Source organism: Pelecanus crispus, chromosome 12 (genome assembly GCF_030463565.1).
Source record: "Pelecanus crispus isolate bPelCri1 chromosome 12, bPelCri1.pri, whole genome shotgun sequence".
Taxonomy (NCBI): Eukaryota; Metazoa; Chordata; class Aves; order Pelecaniformes; family Pelecanidae; genus Pelecanus; species Pelecanus crispus.
The window spans coordinates 6,686,431-6,709,643 of NC_134654.1; the positions used below are offsets into that span (position 1 = coordinate 6,686,431).

The window sequence follows — 23,213 nt, forward strand, 5'->3', positions numbered from 1 at the left end:
GTTTGTTGGCGGGGCCGCTTGCCCCCCCCTCACACTGCACCTCTCTGGGTTCATCCCGCTGGACCTCCCCGACACGTTCTGATGGGTTCATCGTGCTCTTTCCTTTGGCAACACACACTTTGTAGAATGGGTTAGATTATCTCGTCGTTTCTTTAAATGTGAGTTTGTGCCTTTTTTGTCTCCTAATCTTCCAATACAGGCATATTGGAAACGAAATCTAATAAAATATTAGACAGAGCTTTACGCCTCCGCCTCCTTTCTTCGGGGTGGCCCCCCCCGGGAGGGGGGCTCGGGGTGCCCCCCCCGGGGGTGCGCAGGCCGCCGCGCTGCTGCCAGCCGCCTGCACGCGCCGCCGCGGTCCTCCCGCGCGCCGGGCGGCGTCCCCCGCGCGCCGCCGTCCTTCCGCAGCCCCGCCCCGCCCCCGTCACGCGGGCCAATGGGCGCGGAGCGCTGCCGGCAGCGGGGGCGGGGGCGGCGCCGCCGCGGGGAGCGAGGAGGCCGCGGGCCGGGGCGGGCGAGGCCGGGGCCCGGGCCCCCGCTGTCCCCTTCGCAGCGCTTCCCCCGGCCGCGACCCTGGCCATGGAGCCGGCGGGCCCGGCGCGGCGCGGCGCCGTGAGGGAGCTGAGGTGAGCGGGCGGGCGTGGAGTAGCGGCTGGGCGTGAGGCGCGGGTCTGAGGGCGGCTTTGCCGAGAACGGGAGAAAAGTAGCTAAGTCGTTACGTAATTAGCGGAGAATTAGCGAAACTTGTGTTTCTGCTTATTAACGGGGAGTTAGACTAATTGGCGGTGTTACGTAGTCATGTGAAATGGAGAAGAAAAGCTGATTTTCGGATTTGAAAGCGTCGGTACTCGAGGGGTTCCAGAAGGCTTCTGGAGTATTGTTGGGGTCTGTACTTGAGGGGTTCAGGAAGGCTTCTGGAGTGTTGTTGGGGTCTGTACTTGAGGGGTTCAGGAAGGCTTCTGGAGTGTTGTTGGGGTCCGTGCTCGGGGGTTCAGGAAGGCTTCTGGAGTATTGTTGGGGTCCGTGCTCGGGGGGTTCAGGAAGGCTTCTGGAGTATTGTTGGGGTCCGTACTCGAGGGGTTCCAGGAAGCCTTATGGAGTGTTGTTGGGGTCCTCAGGACTTCCCAGAGACCTGCTTACCTCTAACGAGGGCGAGAGCTACTGCGCTCGCTATTAACGCATCTAGTGCCTCAAATTCCCTGCTTGTGAGAAGGAAGGAGCTTGAATAAGTCTTTCGTTTCTGCTCTTTGCGGTGTTTTTACATTGCATCTTAATGTTGTGTCTTCTGTGGCGATAAGTTGCGGTGTCGCACGCTGTGGGCTTGGTTCACTAGAGAAGTCTACTTAAAAGGTAGTCGAGTAGCTGTCTAACAGGAAGAATAAAAACAACACTAACATTTGCTCAAAGGTCTTGAAAGTCATCTTAACGCAGTATTATAAACACTATGACCCTAAAAAATTCTCTGCTATCGCATCATTTCATGAGTCAGTGACGCTAAATAACGTCTCCATTAGTTTGCTTGTATTTAGGAATGTGTTTGCAGAAAGCATACTTGAGGCTGTACTCCGGTAGTACTCAAAGCTTCCAGAATAGTTTGAGCAGTATCCTCCTCCCTTTGGTGAAGGCCGTCTTTGTGGCATCAGATGCAACTTGGTGTCACCCCGGTCGCCCCTCCGCGCTGTGGGCACTACTTGTACGGCCATCTGAAGTAATTGGGAGCATCAGTAGACCTTTGGGACTGCATAATGCTGTAGGTGGTTTGCTTTGCACGTGCATGTGCATTCCTCACTATTAAGTTTTTTCTGCAGATATAGTCATAACCTACAGTGCAACTGCATTATTAAGGATGTTCTTGAAATTTTCACAACTATTTTTTCTTTTGGTGTAAATTCTAGCACTGCAGCCTCTCCTGTGTTCTTATCAGCAGTGTGGCTGCTGGGCACTTTGAGAAATTTAATTTCTGTCAGTAATGACTGATGACTTCAATTTTATTTCAGTTTTATTTAATCAGATAATTGTCTTACGAAATTAGTAACTGGAGAGTGTTCCCAAATGATACATCTCTGATGGCAGAATTAGATCTGCAGCATACATACCTTCCCCCCCCCCCCCCCCCCCCCCCGAAATTTGTTTTAGAATAGCTTTTGGCTGACTTCAGTGTAGTCTTACAAAGAGAAACTGTTGGTGAGAGAAATTATGGATCATTTTAGTCTGGTATGCAAGGTCACTTTCCAGCTCTTTCACATAAATTGTGTGTTACCTTGAGCAGGCAGTTGATTAAGGGATAAAAATATGGCCCTAATAATGGATGTATTGGTGGGATTCACTATTTAACTATCAGTGTTTATAAGGTCCTTATAGGACCCTAAGATGGATGAAAAATTAATGGCTTTTTATTGTTGAAGTCTGTCTGATGTGTAACAAGACTGACAGTAAAGTGAATCTCTTTTTAGAAGCTCTGATATTGAAATTACCATCTTATAAAGAAACAATAGACATGTCCTGTGACACATGCAAATGTTTGTGACCGTGCTCGAGAGGAGCAGTAGCTTTGCTTGGTTTTGGTCAGAACTGTGTATTTGTATGTTTGGGAGCTGGAGATTATATTTCTAATAGTCTACAGATGGAGGCACATGATTGATCCAAATAAACAATAAATTCTTTTAAATCTTGAGCTTATAGAATTAACCACGTTAAATCTATCCTGAAGAAACAATTCACTGTGTGAGGTAGGATGTGATTGCAGCTTTTGTAACAACCCATTGAGTGTGATGGTAATGCTACAGTTCTTTTCAGCATTGCTGCATCTACATTTGTCCTTTCGCGTTAGAAGCAATGCTGAATTTCACATGAGTGAAAACTTGATCTGGAACACCCTTAGTCATCTGTTTCTTTTATACTTAGGATTTTAATGGGCTAGTCCTTCAGATTGTAGTAATTCTTTTCTTTTGAGCAAATGGCATCCTTCAGTAGTGAAGATGCATTTCAAGATTCAGCCGCCCTCTCCCTAAATGATTTAGAAAGCCTGCACAACTTCCGCAGCCGTTCTGCAAGTTTCAGCAGCACAGGGTCCAGTGGCCGCTTGCAGCTCCGTCATCGGGTAGCCCAGCTTATGGCTTGTGTAGAGGACATCAGTTCGGATGACGAAATTCATGAAGAAGTGTCTCGCACTCTAGATGAAGCTTTCCTTATCTGGGGGAAAAAGCTGAAGGATAAGCGGCAAGAATTCAGGTTTTGTTCCCTCTAGTTGATTGCTTTTGTGTTGGGTTTTTTTTTAATGCTAGCTAATAAATAGATTTCTGATTGATAAAAAGTGACAGAAAATCTTTTGTTTTCTGCAGATGGAAATTCTGTGGGAAATAAGATTCTCTTAGGGTTGGCTACCTGTTCACGTGTCAATTTTAGCATTGGTTTTGTGTTGGTTTTGTTTGTTTGCAGACTACACTTAGTTACCTGGAATGTGGGCACAGCTTCTCCGCCTCCTGATGTCACTAGTTTACTTCAGCTCAATTCCCTGGGCCCAACTATGGATATGTATGTTATAGGGTAAGTATATGTTAGAGAACTTGCTTTGTAAGTTTATTGCAACACTGCTAAGTCTCAACAGCTTACAGTCTGTTGCGGGAGGACTGTGCTATGTGGATCGCTGCCTGGGAGGTGGTTTAACATTATTGCTAACAGAAGGTTAAGTCTAACTAGAGTTAGTGACTTAAAACAGAGATGATTTATAGCAAGAGAATCTTCTTTCTGCTGTTGTTCTGTGACAAAATACAGAATATCTTTTTTCTAAACGTACAAAAAGTTTTTGGCTGCTGTTTTATTTGTTGGCACGTAGAGATGTATTCCTTTTGATATGAAAGTTATCCAAAATTCAGTGTGTTTCAAAGAAATTGGTGCAAGCTTATTAGGCACAATCTACCATCAAGTTTTCCAAACTTTCTTGAAATTTTAAAGACCTGACAGTCAGGTTATTTGTCATAACATAGCTCGAGTCTAGCATTGTCTTAAACTCTCTTTGGGGGTACGTAAGCTCCTTTAACTTTGCTTTTCTCAGTGTTAGATGTGTAGATATGTGGATGGGTTAAACTGCTTGTAAATGAGAAACTGAACAGCAAGAAGTTTCTGACTTGCACTCAGAGAGGTCTGTTAGGATGTTGTGGTCTGTTTTCCGAAAAGGTGATATGAATTCTGTCAAAACCAGGTGGTACAGTGTGAGTAATCTCAATGTATTCAGCTTACAGGAGGTGAACTCAAGAATCACAAATTTTCTGTCTGACTTGGCATTTGATGATCCATGGAGCATTTTTTTCATGACTGTATTGTCTCCATTGGGATATATCAAGGTAATTGTTTACATCTCTTAAGTGTCACAGCAGTGAAGGAAAAATGTCTTCCCCAGCTCCAGATTTTTTTTTCCCCTCAAACTCTCCATAAAAGATAAGTTGATGGTGTCAGTCACTTCCATAGGTACATGTATGTTAGAAGTGATTCTTCACCACACTTGTGTTTCCCTGGTTTGTTGATAAAGGCAATTTTAATCTCTCTCTTAATAATAATGTCCTTAATTTTAGCAGTAAAATTTGGATGCACAGTTTTTCATTTCTCATTTGGAATAGTTGGGCAGTTTTGATGCTTTTGCAGCTCAGATGACAAACAGCAAGAAGCTGTTCAGATATCCTGGCAATGGCCTGTGTAAGTGCTGTAGAACCATGTGACAAATAGAAAAATATTCCTGTTGTAATAAGAATACATTCTCATGGAACAGAGTAATGAAGATTATTTAAAATGAAATGTGATGTAAACTTACACTCAACAGCATGTTTCTTGTGGCCACAATATCTCTATCTCTCTCTTGTTTGTAGAAAATTTTTTTGCTCTGTGCAATATTGGGGAACTGTATTGTGATGCTTCTAATGTAGTCTGCTTAAGTACCTGCTTTCACTATAAATATCCCAAGCAATGGCAGTGATTTTCGTTAAGATTGGTAAGGTTTCTTTTTCTTTTTTTTTTTTTTTTCCAACTTGTTTGCAGGTGGAAATAAATTGCATATATGTAAACCAGGATTTTAGTGGGTATATATATTTTTCTGAGGACTTTATTTTTGATTGAAGACCTAGAACATTGTATGGTAGTTTAACTGACAAGATTTAAACCAAAGGAGAATAGATTTAGACTAGATATAAGGAAGAAATTTTTTACAGTGAGGGTGGTGAAGCACTGGAACAGGTTGCCCAGAGAGGTAGTGGAGGCCCCATCCCTAGACACATTCAAGGTCAGGCTGGATGGGGCTCTGAGCAACCTGATCCAGTTAAAGATGTCCCTGCTCACTGCAGGGGGGTTGGGCTAGATGGTCTCTAAAGGCCCCTTCCAACCCAAAGCGTTCTATGATTTTTGGTAATATTTGGGGCATAAGATCAGCTAAAGTGCTAGCTATTTTAATAATGCAAACAACAAACGGGGAAGGATATCCTGAATTTCTCTAATAAATATTAAAAGCCTTTTGAATGTTGTATTAGTTTTCTAAGTCAAGCATTATTTCAGGGTGATTTTGCTGAGATGATTGCATTATCTGCATGCTAATTAGACTCAGTAGTTGTGCCATTCTTTTAACTGTAATTAAAGAAAACAAAGGACCCATTGGGAATTATAAAAAGGAAAAAAAAACATTGTTCATTCTAGTGTAAGTCCTTGCTGATAAACATTCAAAATCTGGCTGTCGGCTGACATTCAGGCCCTGTATGCAGACAGTTAAAAAGAATTCCTAGTGGTACGCATGGTTGATTTTGAATTCTAATTTATAAATGTGCCACTTCGGACACACTAATGAATGGATGCTGCCACCTAATGGTTTTCAGCAGGACTTGATTAGCTCTAATAATAAGAGGGGACTGTCAGGCTAGGTCAAAATGAAAACAGGCAGTGAGGAGAGCTTATGCTAAGACTTCCTGGGAAGTTGGCTGAGGAGGAGACAAACAGTTACGCCTTCTTTGCTGACCTGTGGCCAGGTTGGGTGTAGAGGGGTAGTTGTCATCCTTGGGGCATTCTGTCCCTTCGATAACAGGGTGCATTTTCAGAGTGTTAAGTTGGTTGGAGTCAGTCAGTTCCTTCACCGTAAACAGAATCACGTCCCCTCTATGAAAGGCCTTTGCTTGATTTGGCACTACGTATTGGTGGGACTAGTGCTAGTTCCAGCAGAGGAGGGATCCATTGTGTTTTGATGTTCAAGACCTACAGAGAGAAGAGGTTTCATATGGATCTTGAGAAATATTTGGGGACTGGCCCACAGCAGAATGAAACGTAGCAAATAATAAAGGGACTGAAAGATTTTGGTGTCTCACGAACATAATTATGGAAAGGAGGATACTGGTTACACCAAATGTCTGATCAGATACAAATATTTATGCATTATCTAGTAATTGTGATCCATCGTTTCAATGTACTGTTTAGTGTTTCGTTGGGTTCAAGGACAATGGAAACATTAACATATATTCTGAAATAATTTATTTGTGTAGATGTCGAGGTAAAGAAAGGAGGAATTCTGTTTAAATTTTGGGCTGAGTTTGTGTACTTCTCCAGCAGTTGTATAGTCAGTGTTAGTCTTAATATCAGGCTTTATTCTAATGTAGTTTTTCTCTAAGTTCATCCAGCATAAAATTGAATGACTGTATTTCAATGTCTGAATTTTAAATTGAATCATCATTAAAACAAAGATTTAAAATGAATTTTGTGTCTCATGCCAGGAACATTGTAAAGCTCAAAAATTTTTAATGAAGAACATCTTTGTTAGACTGTTTCCACCCCCACACAAAAAAAACCCAAACCACAAAACCCCCCAGTATCTTAAAGCTTAAACAGTGCCTTATGTGCTCCCTAAGCATCTTTGCTTTGGAAGTGTTTGGTAAATCAGTTTTTACAGGCATTGCAGGCAAGAGTCACTGCTCTTTGCAGCTCATTGTTTTTGCAAATGCCTAGGAGTAACTGCTGTGCTTTTTAGGCATTTTAATGGCATTTAGAATAATAAGTTATATGCTGAAGGATGTTTCAGTTTGAAAAACTTGCTCCTGTTGGAGGACTTGTAGGTGTGCACTATTAACATTATAGGTGAAAAATCAGGTTCTTCATGAACAGGATGCTTAAAGGTAGAAACGAGGCTGGCAAGGCAGAAGGAAGGTCTTTAAAAAAATGTCTGGGCAAATACACACATTTTGAGGTCAACTTCAGATGTGTAGTATAATGTTACAACTAATGTTAATCAGATGAGAGATTCATCAAAATTGTTTATAAGTAAGTCTACCATAAGAATGTATTCTTTACAGCACTGAAATGTGTCTGCATTCACTGTGTCACAGCATTGAAGCCAGGCTTGGCGAGGGAATTGCATGACTTCTGCTGTGGTATTCTTCACCTAAAATCTCCTATGAAGTAGACCCAAGGAATTCCAAATACCTCCCTGGAAATGACCATTCCCTCTTTCATATCTCTTCCAGCTCTCCTCCGTTCGCATGCAGGGACTACTACTTCTGATCTTTGTGAAGCACGTCCACCTTCCTTTCATACGGGACATTCATACCCACTACACACGCACAGGCTTGTATGGATACTGGGTAAGGAAGTATCTGAGACTTGATTGCCTTGGCTCCTTATGCTTATGGTGGTGTGTGCCTCTAAATAGTTTCATGGTGGGAGAAAGGATATACGTTTTACTTAAAAATGAATAAACTGACAAGCACTGAGGCTCACTTGTTTGAACCTTGTATGCAAGTGTGCAGCACAGACCGTAATTTTATCAGTTTATTAGCTGATACACAACAACTTATGTAGGAAGAAATTGTATTCATTTAAATCTAAACGGCAAGATTTAAAAATTCATAGGTAGTGTTAATAGTTACGTTCGCAGGTGTTGACTATAGTTTCAGAGAACATTGTTAATATTCCATACCAGGGGAATAAAGGAGGAGTCACCATTCGCATGTCCCTCTACGGTCATACGATTTGTTTCATGAACTGCCACTTGCCAGCTCACATGGAGAACACGGAGCAGCGCTTGGATGACTTTGAGAAAATTCTGGAAATGCAGTTTGAAGGAGAGAATATTCCAAGTACCTTGGATCATGAGTGAGTTGTTCAGACCCTATTCTGTCTGTATTGTTTTTATCTGTTATATGGTAAACTCATGCACTGAAGGGGTTTGGTTTTGGAGTTTTCATCCATCACTTCTATGTTAAATGTCTTTTCAGCCTTGACCCTGAATACTGGGAGGAAAAGATAACCTGAGAGATGGAGGTCTATCTTGCAAGACTGTTCTCTTCCAGTCTTAAATGACATTAAATTTGTTAGCATATGTACTGCACATGTGATGTGCTGGAGAGCTTTAGAAGCTAAAGCCTGCTTATATCAAAAATCCTTTAGATCACTATTAAATGTTTATCTTCCTCCCTTTTCTGGGGAGATTTGTGTTATGTTTTGGGCCTGTTTTATTCCTGTTGTGATATTTTAGTACTGGCTGAGGGCTTCTCAGCCTTTAAAACCTTGATTGATGATTTCCATAGCTATATGAAATATATGGTGTCACACCAACAAAAACCCCAAAACAAACCTGATTTTGACCACTAATTGAGCTGTTGTTCCTTAATTCTGTTGGGAATTATTTGTATGTTACATTGTTTTCATGTGCTGGAGCCTAAAGATGGTAATAGAACCACTTAAAAAAGGGTTGAGAAAAACATTTTAGTTTGGTGGTGGTTTTTTTTTTTTAATACCCATAAAACTGCCAGGACAGATAAATCTGGAATAGATATGTAATATCACTTTAATTGTTAATGAGTTCATTAAAATTAGGTAAAAGTGTATGACACACGAGTTTCAAAATCATTACTTTTCCTACCTTAGTATAACTGTTTGATATTTCAATTTAATGCGTTTCATTTTCTTGATTATGTGCATGGGCATGTACCAAATCACCTACTGTCATCTTCTAAGAAGAAATTACAAATGGCATTAAAATAAAAGTTTTGTTTCCATAAGATCAAGTCTGGGGTATCCACCCCTGAACAAAACGTTGTAAGTAGGGATTTTCAAAGAGAATTTAATTCACTTGAAAAGACAGCTTTCCTGTTGTTTAAAACATTGCTGGTAATACACTCCAGTGCTTCATAATAATAACTTTCTTTGCTAATAACGATAGAACACCCAATATGTATCCCTGCTTTCCCAAGGCACTAAACCAGAGCTCTGGGTTAGTGGATTAACATAACCAACTGGTGTATGGTCATGAATTTTGTGAATTATTTTATCTACTGTTAAAATTTAATTCTAAATCTGTCTCTAATAGAGATGTAAGTCGTTAGGAGACTCAGGATAAGTTAATACCCAGGCAGTAATGAGCAAGCGGCAAGAATGCAAGGGAGACTTAATTTATTATTGCAATTCCTTTAAATTTTTTTAGCAGCAGGTTATCCCTGTGTAAGCTTATCTGTAACTACTTAAAGTTTCTGTTTAAGCTGTTTAGATTAAGTAATATAAGTGATTAGAGCGCCTAATTAGCGTAATGGCTTATATTCTATTGAATTCTTCCCTTGTGTTAATGGATTCCTATAAATCTTCCTTGGGTTTTTTGCCTTCTTTTTTTTTTTTTTTAAAGTGTTCTCTTCTGGTTTGGAGATCTAAACTTCCGGATAGCAGATTATGGCATACACTTTGTCCGAGAATCAATAAATAACAAGCGTTACAATCTGCTGTGGGAAAAGGACCAGGTATGTTGTCTTAATCTGCTTGGGAGTTTTGTTTGTTTTGTTTTTAATACATACAAACACAACACAGTAGTTAACATTACCTCTTGAGTTTCTAATTTCTGTTGGAGAACACATATTCAGTGTAGTCATGAGGTGAAACAGATTTAGCTCTTTGCTCTCTCACTTCTCGGTCCCAATTAACTGCAAACTTTTTCTGCTTTTGTGTAGTTTCTTACTCATTTGCAATGCTTGCGTTTGACCGAAGCTTTCTTTGAACTTCATGGCTTGTGAATTGTTCCTCACCTTAATTTCTCCTCCTTTTTTCCTCTCCCAAGAATTATTTTTAAGAGAAGCTTATTCTGGAATTTGTTTTGAGTAGAACTTCTACAAAACTTTTAAAACAGATTGTGTCAAGATTTCTGGCAGTCACAAAGAGGCACTTCTGAGGCACTTTCCAAATATGTTGTACTGACTGAGATGTTGAATTCTTCTTGGAAGATGCTTTCTCAGCTCCTTTCCCGGATGCCCTTTAAGCTCTGATTTTTAAACATAATCTTAAAAAGTTACTTTTTATTTCTGCAGTTAAATATGGCAAAAAAGAAGGAAACATTTCTTCAGGAATTCATAGAGGGTCCCCTGCAGTTTAAACCCACCTACAAGTTTGACCTTTATTCGGATGTATATGATACAAGGTAAAAGCATAGTAAGATGAGTTTAGACGTGGAATATTAGAGTGAATGTGGTGCTTGACTAAATATCACTTTAGTAAGTAAACCTGAATTTCCTGAATGTACTGGTTAACTGGGGCTATTGTGCTATTCTGTTAGGCTCATTCAGTGGTCAAATTTGAATAAATTAATATTTCTGACTGAAGAAGCCTGAATCTGCTGATTGCATGAGGAAAGTAGTGAAACAACCCAGGTGGATTTTTTTTTTTTTTTGAAAGACCACATTAGCAGAATAAACCAATGCTTGTTTAAGCCACTTCTTTGTTCTTTAATACTAAAAGTGCCCATTGGTTCTCAGAAATAAGCAAAAGGAAAAAAGTAATTGCAATTTTTGTTTTCATTCTCTGTTTAAGCATTCCATTTGATACTGCTGGTATTTGAAAATAAATGTAAATGTGTCCTTATAGATTTTTTTTTTTAACTTGAAAATGGAGTATCTTAAGTTTCCAGAGTTTTTCTCTGACACTAAAGTTTGTTGTTAAGTATTAGTCTTATGTTTCGACAGAAGGATAAGTTCCTGTCTAAATAGGGGTTTTGTACTGATCTTTTTCTTTACTTCCAGAGAGCAGAAGTCCCTGTTTTGGTTTAAGTAAGAAGAGAACTTTCTGGATTTCATAGATTTGTAAATATTTCAGAATCAAAACAATGCTCCTTCCCGAGCTTTTGATTTGATTTTTATGAAATATTTGAAAATCAGATGACAGCTGATTTTCTTCAGGGATTTTCTGAACCTGTCTGAAAGCTGTTGTGTTATCTACTCTGCTGTTGCACTTAATATTGGAAGTTTATTCATTTGGCTCGAAAGACATTTTGCTCCCTAATTGAGTGTGAAGAGATATAATGGGACCATCAGTAAATCCAGTTAACAAAAAATATTTATAAGAATCCAAACCTAGACTTTCTAAGAATGATTCATAGCTTAGTTTTGGCTCATTTAAAGAGCAAAAAGTATGCTTATGCATACTGTGTGCATTCTGCTGTTAAAGCTAGCAGAGATGGATGGGGGGTGATCAGTAGACCTCAAGACACCCATCCTTGAAAAGTGTGCTTTACGTGGAGCACGCGGTATTTTGTTATCTTTGATACTTTTTGAATGTGGATTTTGAGGTTTTGTTTCCCATCTAATATGCCGTTTTCTGTAAAATAGTGAGTGTATTAACTTAAACTGTTCTTTTGGTATTTTCTTGCACAGCAGAGCAGACATATGGCAGCTCATAAAGATTTCTGTCGGTTTATATAATTACTGGAGTAAGTGGGATATGGCCCCTTAGTCATTTAAAATCTTTCCACCTTATTAAAGGCAAGTCAGACTTGTATATGGGAAGGGATAAAACAAAAGTATGTTGAATATTGAACTAAATGGCATTTCCAGTTTATGATGATTTTGATATGCAAAGTTATTAAACTGACAGTTTTCCTTACACATCCTGCTCATTAACTTTTATAATTCAATCCAGTCCATTCTAATTCGTCTTCCATAGGGTATGATCTTTTCTCCATTTCAATTTGAAGTGATACATCCATACAGAGAGTTGCTGTTAAGTCTTCCTCCCACTACAGAGAGAACCACGAAAGGCTCATGTCTTCTGTTGTTATTGATATGGTATAAAAGGAAACTCTGAATTATGATTACAGTTTGATGTATTGCACAGTTGCAGACGCAACTTTCTTGATTATGGAATTTTTAAAGCCTTTTTTATGAGACAGCAATAGCTTACAGACTTGAAATACAGGCTAGCACACATTAGAGGAACTTTAAATAAAGCATTGCTGTCTCACCTGTGATTAGTATAAGCTACCTAAGTTTGTCCATTTTTTGTTGTTAGGAGAAACTTGTTCTCAAATGTTTTGAATAATTTCAAACATCATTCAGACTCTTCCTATATCTTCCTTAAGTTTATGCCCCTTTTCTCAGAATGAGTATACATTTGAAGCTTGGGGCAGTTGCTCTGTTATCTCAATTTTCTTGCATGTTTTTATGTTTTAGGAGAAAGTATCATTTCCTGTACGAAGCTGACTAACCCATTGAAATGCCCTTCTCCCCTTCATTTTACTCCTCTCAGAAACCTATGAAACTTACCTGTGGTAAATGGAGTTGAGTTCAAATTAAGGAAACCTTGGTTGTAAAGCATATTGAACAGAGCTGTAAAATGAAGCTTGGATGCGATTGCCTTCTTTTATTAATATGTATCTGACAGTCTTTAAACTTTGAGTAGATTTTGCACAGTATTCTTAGCTTTTGGCAACTGTTTTTTCTTCTCATTTCACTTTTATCTTACACTTTTGCAGTGAGAAGAAAAGAAAGCCAGCGTGGACCGATAGAATTCTTTGGAGAGTGAAAAGTCTCTGCCGGCATGCATCAAAAGAAGGCGAATTCTCTGAAGAAGAACAGACAATTTCTGTTACTTTGAATAACTATATCAGCCACATGAGCTATGGCATCAGCGATCACAAACCTGTTACAGGAACTTTTGGGCTTGAGGTGCTGTCCTAGTTCTGTTGTTAAGAAAAAGTTTGTTTTACTAAGACTTGCCTTAGAGAAGCTGGTTTTCTAAACTTTGTAGGTCATAATCTCTGTTTCATTCTGATTATAGTGAAAGCAGCAAATTGCTTTCAGGTTATTGCCATTCAGTTAAGAGTCCCACAGCAGGTGTGGCAGAGAATAACTTGAAAAGAATAACTGAAAGAATGAAAGAATGACAGACTTGACTGACTTTAAAATCTGTTCTTTTGTCTAGTTGAAGCCTCTTCTATCAGATCCTTTGGTCACGCTGCATCCTGAGGGTGAGTGGAGCGCAGAACATGACGTTCTAATCAGCTATTCTGCAGTGCCTGAATTCCCAAGCAGTGCTTGGGACTGGATTGGACTCTTCAAGGTAATGTTACTGCATCATGGCTCTTTAATGAAGGTGGTGAATATGACTGGAGGAGGTAGTTGATAGTCTTCTGTCACAGGACAGTGTGATTCTTGCTAGTGCAAAACTCTCTGAAATAGTCGTGCATCCTTGATTGCCCTTAGTTTCTGTGTGCCGACAGTTTAGTTGCATAGCATCCGAGCTCTTTCACACCCTTTAAATTCTCTGCTAAGATAATGTGGTGATTTATTTAAGTAAAATGGTGCAGAAGCTGTGAAAGGGAATTGTCCTGCTGTTAATTGGCCTGCTGTTCAAAAGATTTATACAGCAAAGAAAGAACAAAATTAAAAGTCAGTGGAAGGGTGAGAGAACAGAGCGCTCGCACCCTCTCAGAAACAAAAGATTTGCGCATGCCCCCAAAATGTGAAGTGTTTTAATTACTTCAGTGAAGTAGTAAACATCTCTCTCACAACTTTGACTTTTCCATGTACTATGGTTTTTGTTTCCTTCGGAAGGCTGATGGTTTGCATCTTTCTTTGCAGGTGGCTTTCAGGCATGTTAATGACTATGTTACTTATGCTTGGGTAGAAGATGATGAAATTTCTTCTAACAAAGACAGTAAACAAGTAAGCCAATTATATTTCTTTCTGATGTAGTTTTCCATAGTGTGGCATTCAAGGTCTGTTTGTTCCATATGCCCTTCCTCTTACGGGTTCTGTATCCTCTTTCCCAGTTGAAGCTAATGGGGAGTGCTATTATTGTTTAAAATCCCTTTTCCTAATTCTTATTAATCTTCAGGTAGTCTAGCACACCTTCTCAGGTGTGATCATGTTGCTTAAGGGAATTGATGAAAAAGCATTTTATTCCTGTAGTGACTTTTCATTGTATTAAAAACTACTGTCATTTTATATTTTGGTCTCTTTCTGCCACTGAAATAAGTAACTGGCCATTTTTTCATCTGATTGTCAAAGTTGCTCAGTGTATCCTAAATATTTATTGTGTGATTTTTGTTACAGTTGTAAGTACCTAATGTTACTAACACAATTAGTTCCACATATCTAATACAGCTACATATTAGGGTTTCTTTTCTTCGTTTTGACTATTGAGTGTTTTGGTCCCTCTTTAAAAACTGCTGTTTGTTACATAGCTTTCTAGTAGTGATTACCTAAAATGATTTCAAACAAACAAACAAAACTTATTTTGAATATGAATGATCTGTTTCCAGAGGTATTTATCTGAACAAGCAGAAATTCAAATTTAATTTTGGAGACACAGTGAGTGGAAGGATGGATGAGACTTTCCAGACAGCAATGGAAAGCAGTTACTTGTTGTTAGAGATGATGTAAGTTAGCACCAAGTTTACAGCAAGAGCCCAAATTGTATTGTATCAATATTCCAAATCACAAATTTCTCTGATATCATGCTTTCCTATCACTAAACTTAAAAATCTAAGCACTATGAGCGTTGTTTAAGCAGGATAGTGTGGGCTGCAGTTTAGGATCTCTAGGACAGTGCAAACCCGAGGTGGTGGGTTTGCTCTGCTGTTTCATGTAAGAGCTTATTGCCACCAGGAGGCAGGTCATCTCCCTCCTTGCTGCTTGTGTGCCCTTGCCCCTTCCCTTGCAACAGCTGGGTTTCTTCTCACTTCTTGCTGAACCAACTCAGCTTGCTGACATGATGAAGGATATTTGCTTTTCCTCCCTGACTTACTTTTCAGATGGTTTCATGAGTTATTTCTGTCCTCATCTTTTTTAGCATGCGTTTAAAAATTTGCTTATAAATAGCGAATACCAAATTTTATTGTGTCCTGAATGGCAGAGACTACTTTTTTGTAAGCTTCTTTCTCTGTGGAAATTGCCCATTGCCTGTTCTTATTCTTGTTGACAGGTTTACATGAGTGCTGCAGAAATTCCTGATATGGGAGGAGAATTTTTGCTTTGTTATTATAGCAATAATTTGCAGTCAATAGTTGGTATCAGCCAGCCTTTTCAGGTAATACATTTAGAAGCTTTGATTAATGTTGATGTGATTTTTATTTCTTCTGCTTTCATATGCGTCTGAACAGAGGTGTGTGCAGCTATATTAATCCTGGGGGAGGTGGTAGCAGAAGTAATTGCAAAAAGGATACATGCTGGCTAACACCCCATAAAAGAATTTGCTGGTATGCTAAAAGACTCCGAGTAGCTATTTTTGCAACATGTTGTTGTAATGAAATAAGAGTTTTTTTCTCTCTCTCAGCTTTCATTTTTGGAACTTCAGGCTCTGTGAGTTAGGTCCCTAGTTCCTGTAAAGATGAGAACTCAACTCAATTTAAACGCTGCCAAGTTTCTGACAGATTGTAAGTGAGCTCTTTGTGCTCCGTTCTGCGGTAGATTTGCACAGAAGTGCTTCCTGTACATTTAGTCATTTGAATTTGGGAAAGATAGGACAACTGGAACTCAAGTTATTTGTTTAACAGGCTGCTTTGTTTAATTTCTGAAAGGATGACTTAACCTGCACAGACTAGGTGAAGCGACCAAGCTTTGCTGCTTCTACACAAGCACTTTTTGCCAAAATCATTTTGTTTGTGTATAATTTTCCATGCTGTCATGGCTGTAATAATGTGTTGTAGAATGTTTGAAGTGGAAGTTCTGCATTGTTGTTGGATGAAGGGGTTTTAGAAGGCTGTGAAACTCCATTACCTTGGGGGATACAGTAATGGAAGTTGCTGGGCTGGCTGGTACATCTCAGTGATACTGTTCATATTTTTCTTTCTATATTGGTAAGAAATGTTGCAGAGTCTGGTTTTTCAGTTGTCTCTGAGCTTCATATCTACCACAAACTCTGCAGGATGGTTGTCATTTTTTATGTGGATACAACACACCGTATGCCTTTCTTTTTGCATGACACTTAATGTTTTGATATCAGTTTAGTGGTTTTTTACTATTTTTTTATTATTATTTCATAACTACTGGATAGATGCGTCACTTCTAATTTTCTGTTTCTAGCAAGTATGTAAGACATCTTTATATAATGGTATATTGATAGTATAGAACAACACAGTGTTTCTGAATGTGTTAATTTGTTTTTTAACTACTGTCTTTCTTCTAGGTTCAGCCTAATAGAACATTAATGGAAAAGGATCTGACACAGGAAGAGAACAGTTGGATGCAGAAACCTGACAATCTGGAATCGCATAATGAGTTCTGAAGGCAGAAAGAGCATTTAGTAGTCCTGATTCAGGAGTCAGATGATTCTTTATGTCTTAGTGATTATAAGCTTTTACTCTTAGAAGTGCAAGAAAGACAGGTAGGATCGTTCAGAAACTTTGTAAGCTCATAGAAGATAATTTGTTGTGGAAACAGATATTTTTATTGTTACGGGAGGAGTAACTCTCTTGCACTGGATGCAAACTGTAAAAATAGCACCTAATGAATGCTGTATGTTTTAAGGTGATAGACATTTCTAATACAATGATTTAACCTAAGTAAGTTGCGATCTGTAATAGGTTTTTAGGCTTCCTCCTTTTTTGTAGAGGATATTTTATTTACGATGCTGTAACCACTGAATCGTTGATTTCCAAATTTTGAGTTTAAATGAAGTTATTTAAAAATTATTTATTAGATACAGCTAGTTTGCTTGTTTTAAAATTTTATTTGACTTCAAAATGTAAGCTAATTACCTTTTGGGAAACACATGTGGCAACAAGTCACATGAAAACAAAATCTTTGGAATGTATACATTCTCCTTTGGTAGCAGATCCCTTTTCTTCCTGCCTTACTAGTAACTTTTTGTAGGATTTTCCATTTCTGATTTTTCCAAATTGAGATACCTTTATCAAAACACACTTCTCCTGATTTTTTTTATTCTTCTTTTAGAAAATAAATTAGCAATTTGCCTATTGCATTTCTCCCTCTGATTTAAAAAAAGTAAGATAAAACCACTTTTACACTAGTCCCTGGCTCAGAGTTAACCAGGATCCCACAATTTCTGAAAGAAATTGTTTAAGTTGAGAAATGCTTTAGCATAGGTGAGCAGACCACAGCTCATGAAGCACTTGTTGGCAGTGATCATGGTACTAACCCTGATTGTTTTCTGTTGTCATATTGGATTTAGGAAGCTAAAGCCATATTTAAGTACTTCCTGATATCATCCTGCCACATAATTGCTACATTTACTGCAGAGATGATGGGAATTATAAATGGAGAATTACAGTGGAACAAGTTCATAATCCATGCTACCAAAATTGTAAATCTATTCAATTTATAGCAATTGGTCTGCAAAACTTCTGTTTTTCTTAACCTTAATTAAGCTTAGACCTTAATGTATCCCATGCACTTGAGGGTGGAGATGGAATAAGAAACGTCATGTATCTTTAAAAACCTGAAAGGTAGTTAGCTTCAGAAATGGTTTTGTTTCTTGATGAGGAAATGGAGCTGTTTGGAAAGGCTTGGAAGAGGCACCAACATTCCACAGAATCTCAGACTGCAGTGCCGGAAAAGAGCACTTGTGAGTCTCCCGTGTTCTAGATACACAGCTTCGAACTACCTACTGTGTATGGTAAGTAAAGTGAGTTACTAATCACTGTCATGTTGGTTATGGATGGAAAAGAGCAAATTTGGTTCAAGTGGAAGAGCAAAGCAAAGGATGTTGGTGTGTTTATGCTGGAATATTGCTTCAGAATGGAATGGATTCCTTTTTGCTCTTTTTCTCAAAGCCTTAGTTTTTTCAGGATTCTTTTGAGATAGAAAGTTAACACCTTGATATGACATTTGTTTTGCAGTTACTTGCTTATATCATTCACTGTATAAAATCTTCTGGGGTCCTGGTGTCTTTGTATACTGTGGAAACTGTAACATAGGTTAACTGGTTAGATAGCAGTATGGGGTTTAAGAACACCTGGCCTCTGTAAATTTTATTTAGCTGTATCCCAGCTTAATGCTTGGTGTTGGGAACTGTTTCCAGTTGTAAGTAGCGATAGCAGGTTCAGAGGATACTGTGTTCGTTGCATGGATTAAAACTGCCTTGAGGTTTACAGTTTGTACATTCCTATTACACTTTGGAACAATATTAGACACAGTTTTCACATCTGTACCGGTCTTACAAGAATTTGTTTTGCACTAAATCTTTCAGATATGTGACTTTTCATGGCAATTAGGGCATCAGACGAACCCCTACTGAATTGCAAAGAGCTTGCAGTTCTTGAGTTGTACTCTGTTTCTGATTTTACTTGTGTAACTGTATTACCGTACTCCATGCAAGGAGATTCTGTGGAGAGCTCAAAGAACAGTGGTCTTTGAATTCCAGACCACAGCTGGCGATTTATTGTGGACCAAGATCCAGTTTCTTCTGATCAGGGTGCATCTGCTGTTCATGAGCAGCTCAGAGGGGGAGCCACACAGCCGCTTTACGTGGGCAAGAAACTCAAGATCCTTAGTGTTGTACGAGAGCGGATAACCCTCTCAATCACTGGACGTAGAAGCTGCGTTTTGTAAACTAATCCTGTGAACCATGGGACTTCACTGAAAATGCCCACAGCAGCTGTGATTGAATCTGCTTGTGTGTTAGTAGGATGCTGCACAGAACTGTATACTTCTTTCTTAAGTATTATGCACACAGTAGCATTTTTGTTTACTACTGTTACCTATGGTAGCTTTTCAAACTATTCCATGACCTGTAGTGATGCAATTTCTGATGAAATTTATCTTTCTTAAAACACCTTTAATTGGATGTTACAATCACTGGAAATGTTTTTATACTCATGTGTTTTCGTTTCATGTACCACTAAAATAAATCCTGGGAGTGAAGTGTTCTACATGGCCTCTGTTAACTTGAGAATGAACACATTGGTTTGGGTGGGGAGGATTAATTCGTGCATGGTAACCTTTCTCCAAGAAACTTTGGTCATGTTTAATGTGCAGATACAACAGTATTTTAGAATGGAAATATGTCAGTAATAACATACGCGGCAGGGCTTTGGACTGGAAAAGAAGGGCAAGGACAAGTACTGTTTCTCTTTTGGACAATGCAGTTTCATCTAATTTTTTTTTTTCCTGTTTAAATGAATCCAGTAGTAAATGGACTTCTGGTTTGGATTTTCTGTCCCCCCTTGCCCACTGAGGAGGTTTTGACATTTTCCTTGTAAAGATGCTTAAGCCACTTAAATTGCTTTCTTACTTTTTAAGAACAGGTTCTTCTAAATTCACTTTTTCACAGTATGATTTGAGATGTCTTTTTGTCTTTGTGAAAGATCTGCTACATTGTACTTTGTGTTTTAATATAAATTTGCTATCAAATCTTTTCCATCTAAGGGTAACTTTTGTAATTCCCTGCTGTTAGAGAATTTATTTTAAAATAGGAAATATGTCTACCAGGGAATGTTGTCCAGCGTAGCCTTATTTAACTTCCATATATTTCTGATTGCTAGCTAACCTCAGGATGTGCAGTGTATCATTGCACACAGATAGTACAGCTCTGTGTAAACAGGAAATATTTCTAAGATGTCTTGCGTGTTTGTTAGACCCTAAAAATATGTTCTGATAAAGACTATTGTTTCTACTACCACTACTTCCTTCTCTGCTCTCGGACACTAAGTGACACTCAGATGAACTTGTCTTAATTAATATACTGCAGTGGAAAGGCCAGTTGAACGACGCTTGAATTAGGTTTTCCTTGAGAGAGGAAACGATGCCTTTTTTGAGAACTCTGCATTACTAACAGGAATATTTCTGATGGCCCATTCTGTCCTTGGATGTAGGGATTTGCTATTTGAAAGTGATTGAAATGAAGCAGTTTCTTTTGTAATAACAAGATACAGAGATCACAGAAAGTTCCTGGTACTCATCACTGCATGAATACCAATGTTGTTTAACTTTAATTCATGCATTAAGCAGATAATATCCTAGTTTCCTTGCACCTGTTTTTTCTTTATACCAATCTTGAAAGAGAATGGAGAAAAAGATTTTTGTGTGAAGGTGGAAGTGTTTGAGGCCAGTTGTCTCTATGCACAGCTTGCTTCCTTTTATCTTTAACTCTCTTTCTTCAGGCGGACGCTCAAACATTAGAGTTGTGTAGTACACAGTAGTGCAGAGTAAGCTACTCTTTGTGTGGCTGCTTTGTTCAGCCAGGGCAGTGACACTTACAACCTGATGAATCTATGCAGTATACATTGAGTTACCCTGGAAACGGATCTATTCAGGAGCTATGCTGACTGAACTTGTCTGTTCAATTGCTTCAACTTAAGAAAAGTCATGTATCTGTGTGTACATCCCACCTCCCTGTATTACAGTGGAACTGTCATCTTCCCCTTACAAGGTCTCTGCAATTAAAAGTAAGAACGTCTCATATGTGCAATCTAGAAAGTAGCAAGAGGACCTGTGCGGGAGCTTTTGAAGCACAGGTTGGAAGAATCACTGAAGGAAAACAGTGAAGTCAGAAGAAGTATGAGATCTGGGAATGCAAACTGGCAGGAGGAAATGCAGAGGTGCGGGAGAAATTCAGAAAATAAGAATTTACTAGCGCCACATAAAGAAGAAAAATACAATAGCAAGTATTTTAACCTGTTAACCACACTTTGTTTGAAACTGGCAGTTATCAAATAGAGGCATCAGCCCTAGTAGGGAATTTTTCTGCATTGTTTATCAAATATGAGCTTTACTGTAACTGTGGTTTTAAGGTGTACTGCTTGGTCTCAGCAGAGACCATACCATGTTCCTCTCTTCCCTCTTCTATTTTGTTCTCTCTTTTATATATATCTACTTTTTTCTTCAGCCTCTTTATCCTTTCCTTTTTTCCTCTTGTTCTCACTTACTTGTAGCCCATTTTCAGTTTTTTTTCCACATAATTCTGGTATCTGTATCACAGAAATAATTCCAGTTAAATAGCCCTTGTGTTCTAGACTACTAATCTTTGTAATTTCTCTTTGTGGGAAGGGTAGATAAGATAGACTAGGTATTGCTCCATATTACTGAGCAGGACAGTTTTTTGGGGGGAAGTGACAGTGGTGTTTGTTTTAAATGTGATAATTTTTTTTTTTTTCAGTAGAAGCCTATATTGGGAAGTAAATGGTCAAGGAAACAACTGTTGGACCGGAACAATCTTGTCTATAACAGCTAAGGGAAGTATAAGAATAATTCCAGATACAGACACAGAACAGTGACCGGCCATTTCTTTTTGGTTACTGAACAGAATGGCGTTCTACGTATCTGCTCTTGAATGGCCAGGTACTTGTTAATCTTAACATCTAGGTAGTTTTTTTGACAAGTGGTATCATCTGGAATTGGTTCATAGTAGAACTGAAAATTCAGATTTAGCTGTTCCAAGAAGATAGAGGGAATTGTCCCCGAACAGCAAGCCTTAAAATACCTGATACTTAACCTGATCTTTTTTTTCCCCCAGTCACTGGCAGGATATCTGCCTCTGTTGAGGGGTTTGGGGGCGGGGAGCGTCATAGGTCTAGATACTGCATTAACGGATGACGTGGCTATAGTAAAGCTCTGTAATTGCACTTAAACCAGTGTTCACCAGATTATTTTTCTTATAGTCATAGCAGGAATTTCTGTGCAGTAACATGTGCATGTTAATTTCCTTGTCATGAAGTTAGCTTCTCAAGGATTCAATTAGTAGTGATTTAGTTCTGCAGGAGTTTGAAGAACTTCCTGTAGTTACCATGGGAGCAATCAGTATTTTCTATTACTCTGTCTCTAAACCAAGTATCTTGGAGGCAAAGGTGAAGAATCTTTGCTACATAAAATCTCTTGGCAAATTTGTGAAGTCTACTGTACAATTGTTTCGTGCTAATACCTATGAAATGGCATCCGCCACGACTTGACTTTTTTAAGTCCGTTGGGACTAAAATGGAACATCAACAAAGTTTGCGGCAATAAACATGAACATAAATTTAGGCTTCTTGGAACTGTCTTGACACATTGTAACTAGTGGAAACTAGTCTTGAACTTAATTGTTGTTTCAGCTCACACCTACACTTAGTATAAATACAGAGGTTCATCTCTTCCTCTCACAACAGGGCTCTGAACCAAAGATTGCAGTTAGTCAAGGTCTTCTCCCAGACTGCTCGGGGAGTTCTGCTGCTGTGCTTTGAAATCAGATCTGTAAAGAATAGAGAGATTTACTAACTTACCTTGGAAAAATGGAATTGCAAATCGAACGTATTCCTACAGGAGAAATCATCCGCGTGGTTAGTCGCAATGGAGAACGCAAGACTGTAAGCCTGTTTTTTATTGTTCTCTTTTTCCCTTCTTGTAGTGTGAGTTACGCGATAACCAACTTAGTCACCGTTGTTCTGAACTGAGAAACGCTAGCGCAAAAATACGAGGCTTCTGCAAGACTGGTTGGTCACTGGAGTGGCTGTAGCTGTGTTGTGCACGGTTTTCTCTCACTAGGATGAAATTAGCAGCAATGAATGTTAATATTAAGTGACTGGGAGTTTAGAAAATTATTAAAGTGTATTTCCTGTAGAAATCCTTCAGTGTACCGAAGTTGGCGTGACTTGCAGTTGGTGTTTGGCCTGGCCGTATTCATTCTATCAGAATTCTGGAAGCACTTTCAAACTACAAAGGAAGGAAAACAGCTCTAGAAAGTGTATTTTGATCCTCTTCAATATCAATTGTTCGTGTTGTCAGTGGATTCGTGCCCTGAATGTTATAGGAAGGTTCACATATCAAAAATTCAGTGGTGGAGGAACATATTAATGGACTGTTACTAATGTCTCGAGGAACTGAGTATTCTGTTAACTTGTGACTTTTATTGACCTGGGTTCAGGGTTTGTATGTAAGCAAATGGAAAATCCATGAGATGATTATTTCTGGTTTGACATGGTAGATGCAAGTAGTTAAAAAGACACAGTACTTTTCTAAGAATAATTTCAGTTTTCAATACTTGCAATGAGTGGCCCTTCTGTG

General features: G+C 38.8%; 1 protein-coding gene across 3 annotated transcripts; it reads left to right on the forward strand.

Annotated features, from left to right (window-relative positions):
- Window positions 1-592: 592 nt before the first annotated feature.
- On the forward strand, window positions 593-17,514 carry INPP5K (inositol polyphosphate-5-phosphatase K). 3 transcript variants are annotated; one of them, XM_075719658.1, is made up of 12 exons: window positions 593-626; window positions 3,439-3,546; window positions 4,235-4,343; window positions 7,488-7,604; window positions 7,943-8,115; window positions 9,641-9,752; window positions 10,314-10,423; window positions 12,749-12,941; window positions 13,198-13,335; window positions 13,857-13,940; window positions 15,202-15,306; window positions 16,405-17,514. In XM_075719658.1, exons 2-12 carry the CDS (start codon window positions 3,527-3,529, stop codon window positions 16,501-16,503), a joined length of 1,260 nt encoding a protein of 419 aa, XP_075575773.1. In that variant the 5' UTR covers window positions 593-626; window positions 3,439-3,526; the 3' UTR covers window positions 16,504-17,514. The 3 variants fall into 3 exon arrangements, with proteins under 3 accessions (XP_075575773.1, XP_075575771.1, XP_075575772.1); XM_075719657.1 differs by lacking the exons at window positions 593-626; window positions 3,439-3,546 and adding an exon at window positions 4,863-4,984 and having other exon boundaries at window positions 4,306-4,343; XM_075719656.1 differs by lacking the exons at window positions 593-626; window positions 15,202-15,306 and having other exon boundaries at window positions 3,477-3,546.
- Window positions 17,515-23,213: the final 5,699 nt, after the last annotated feature.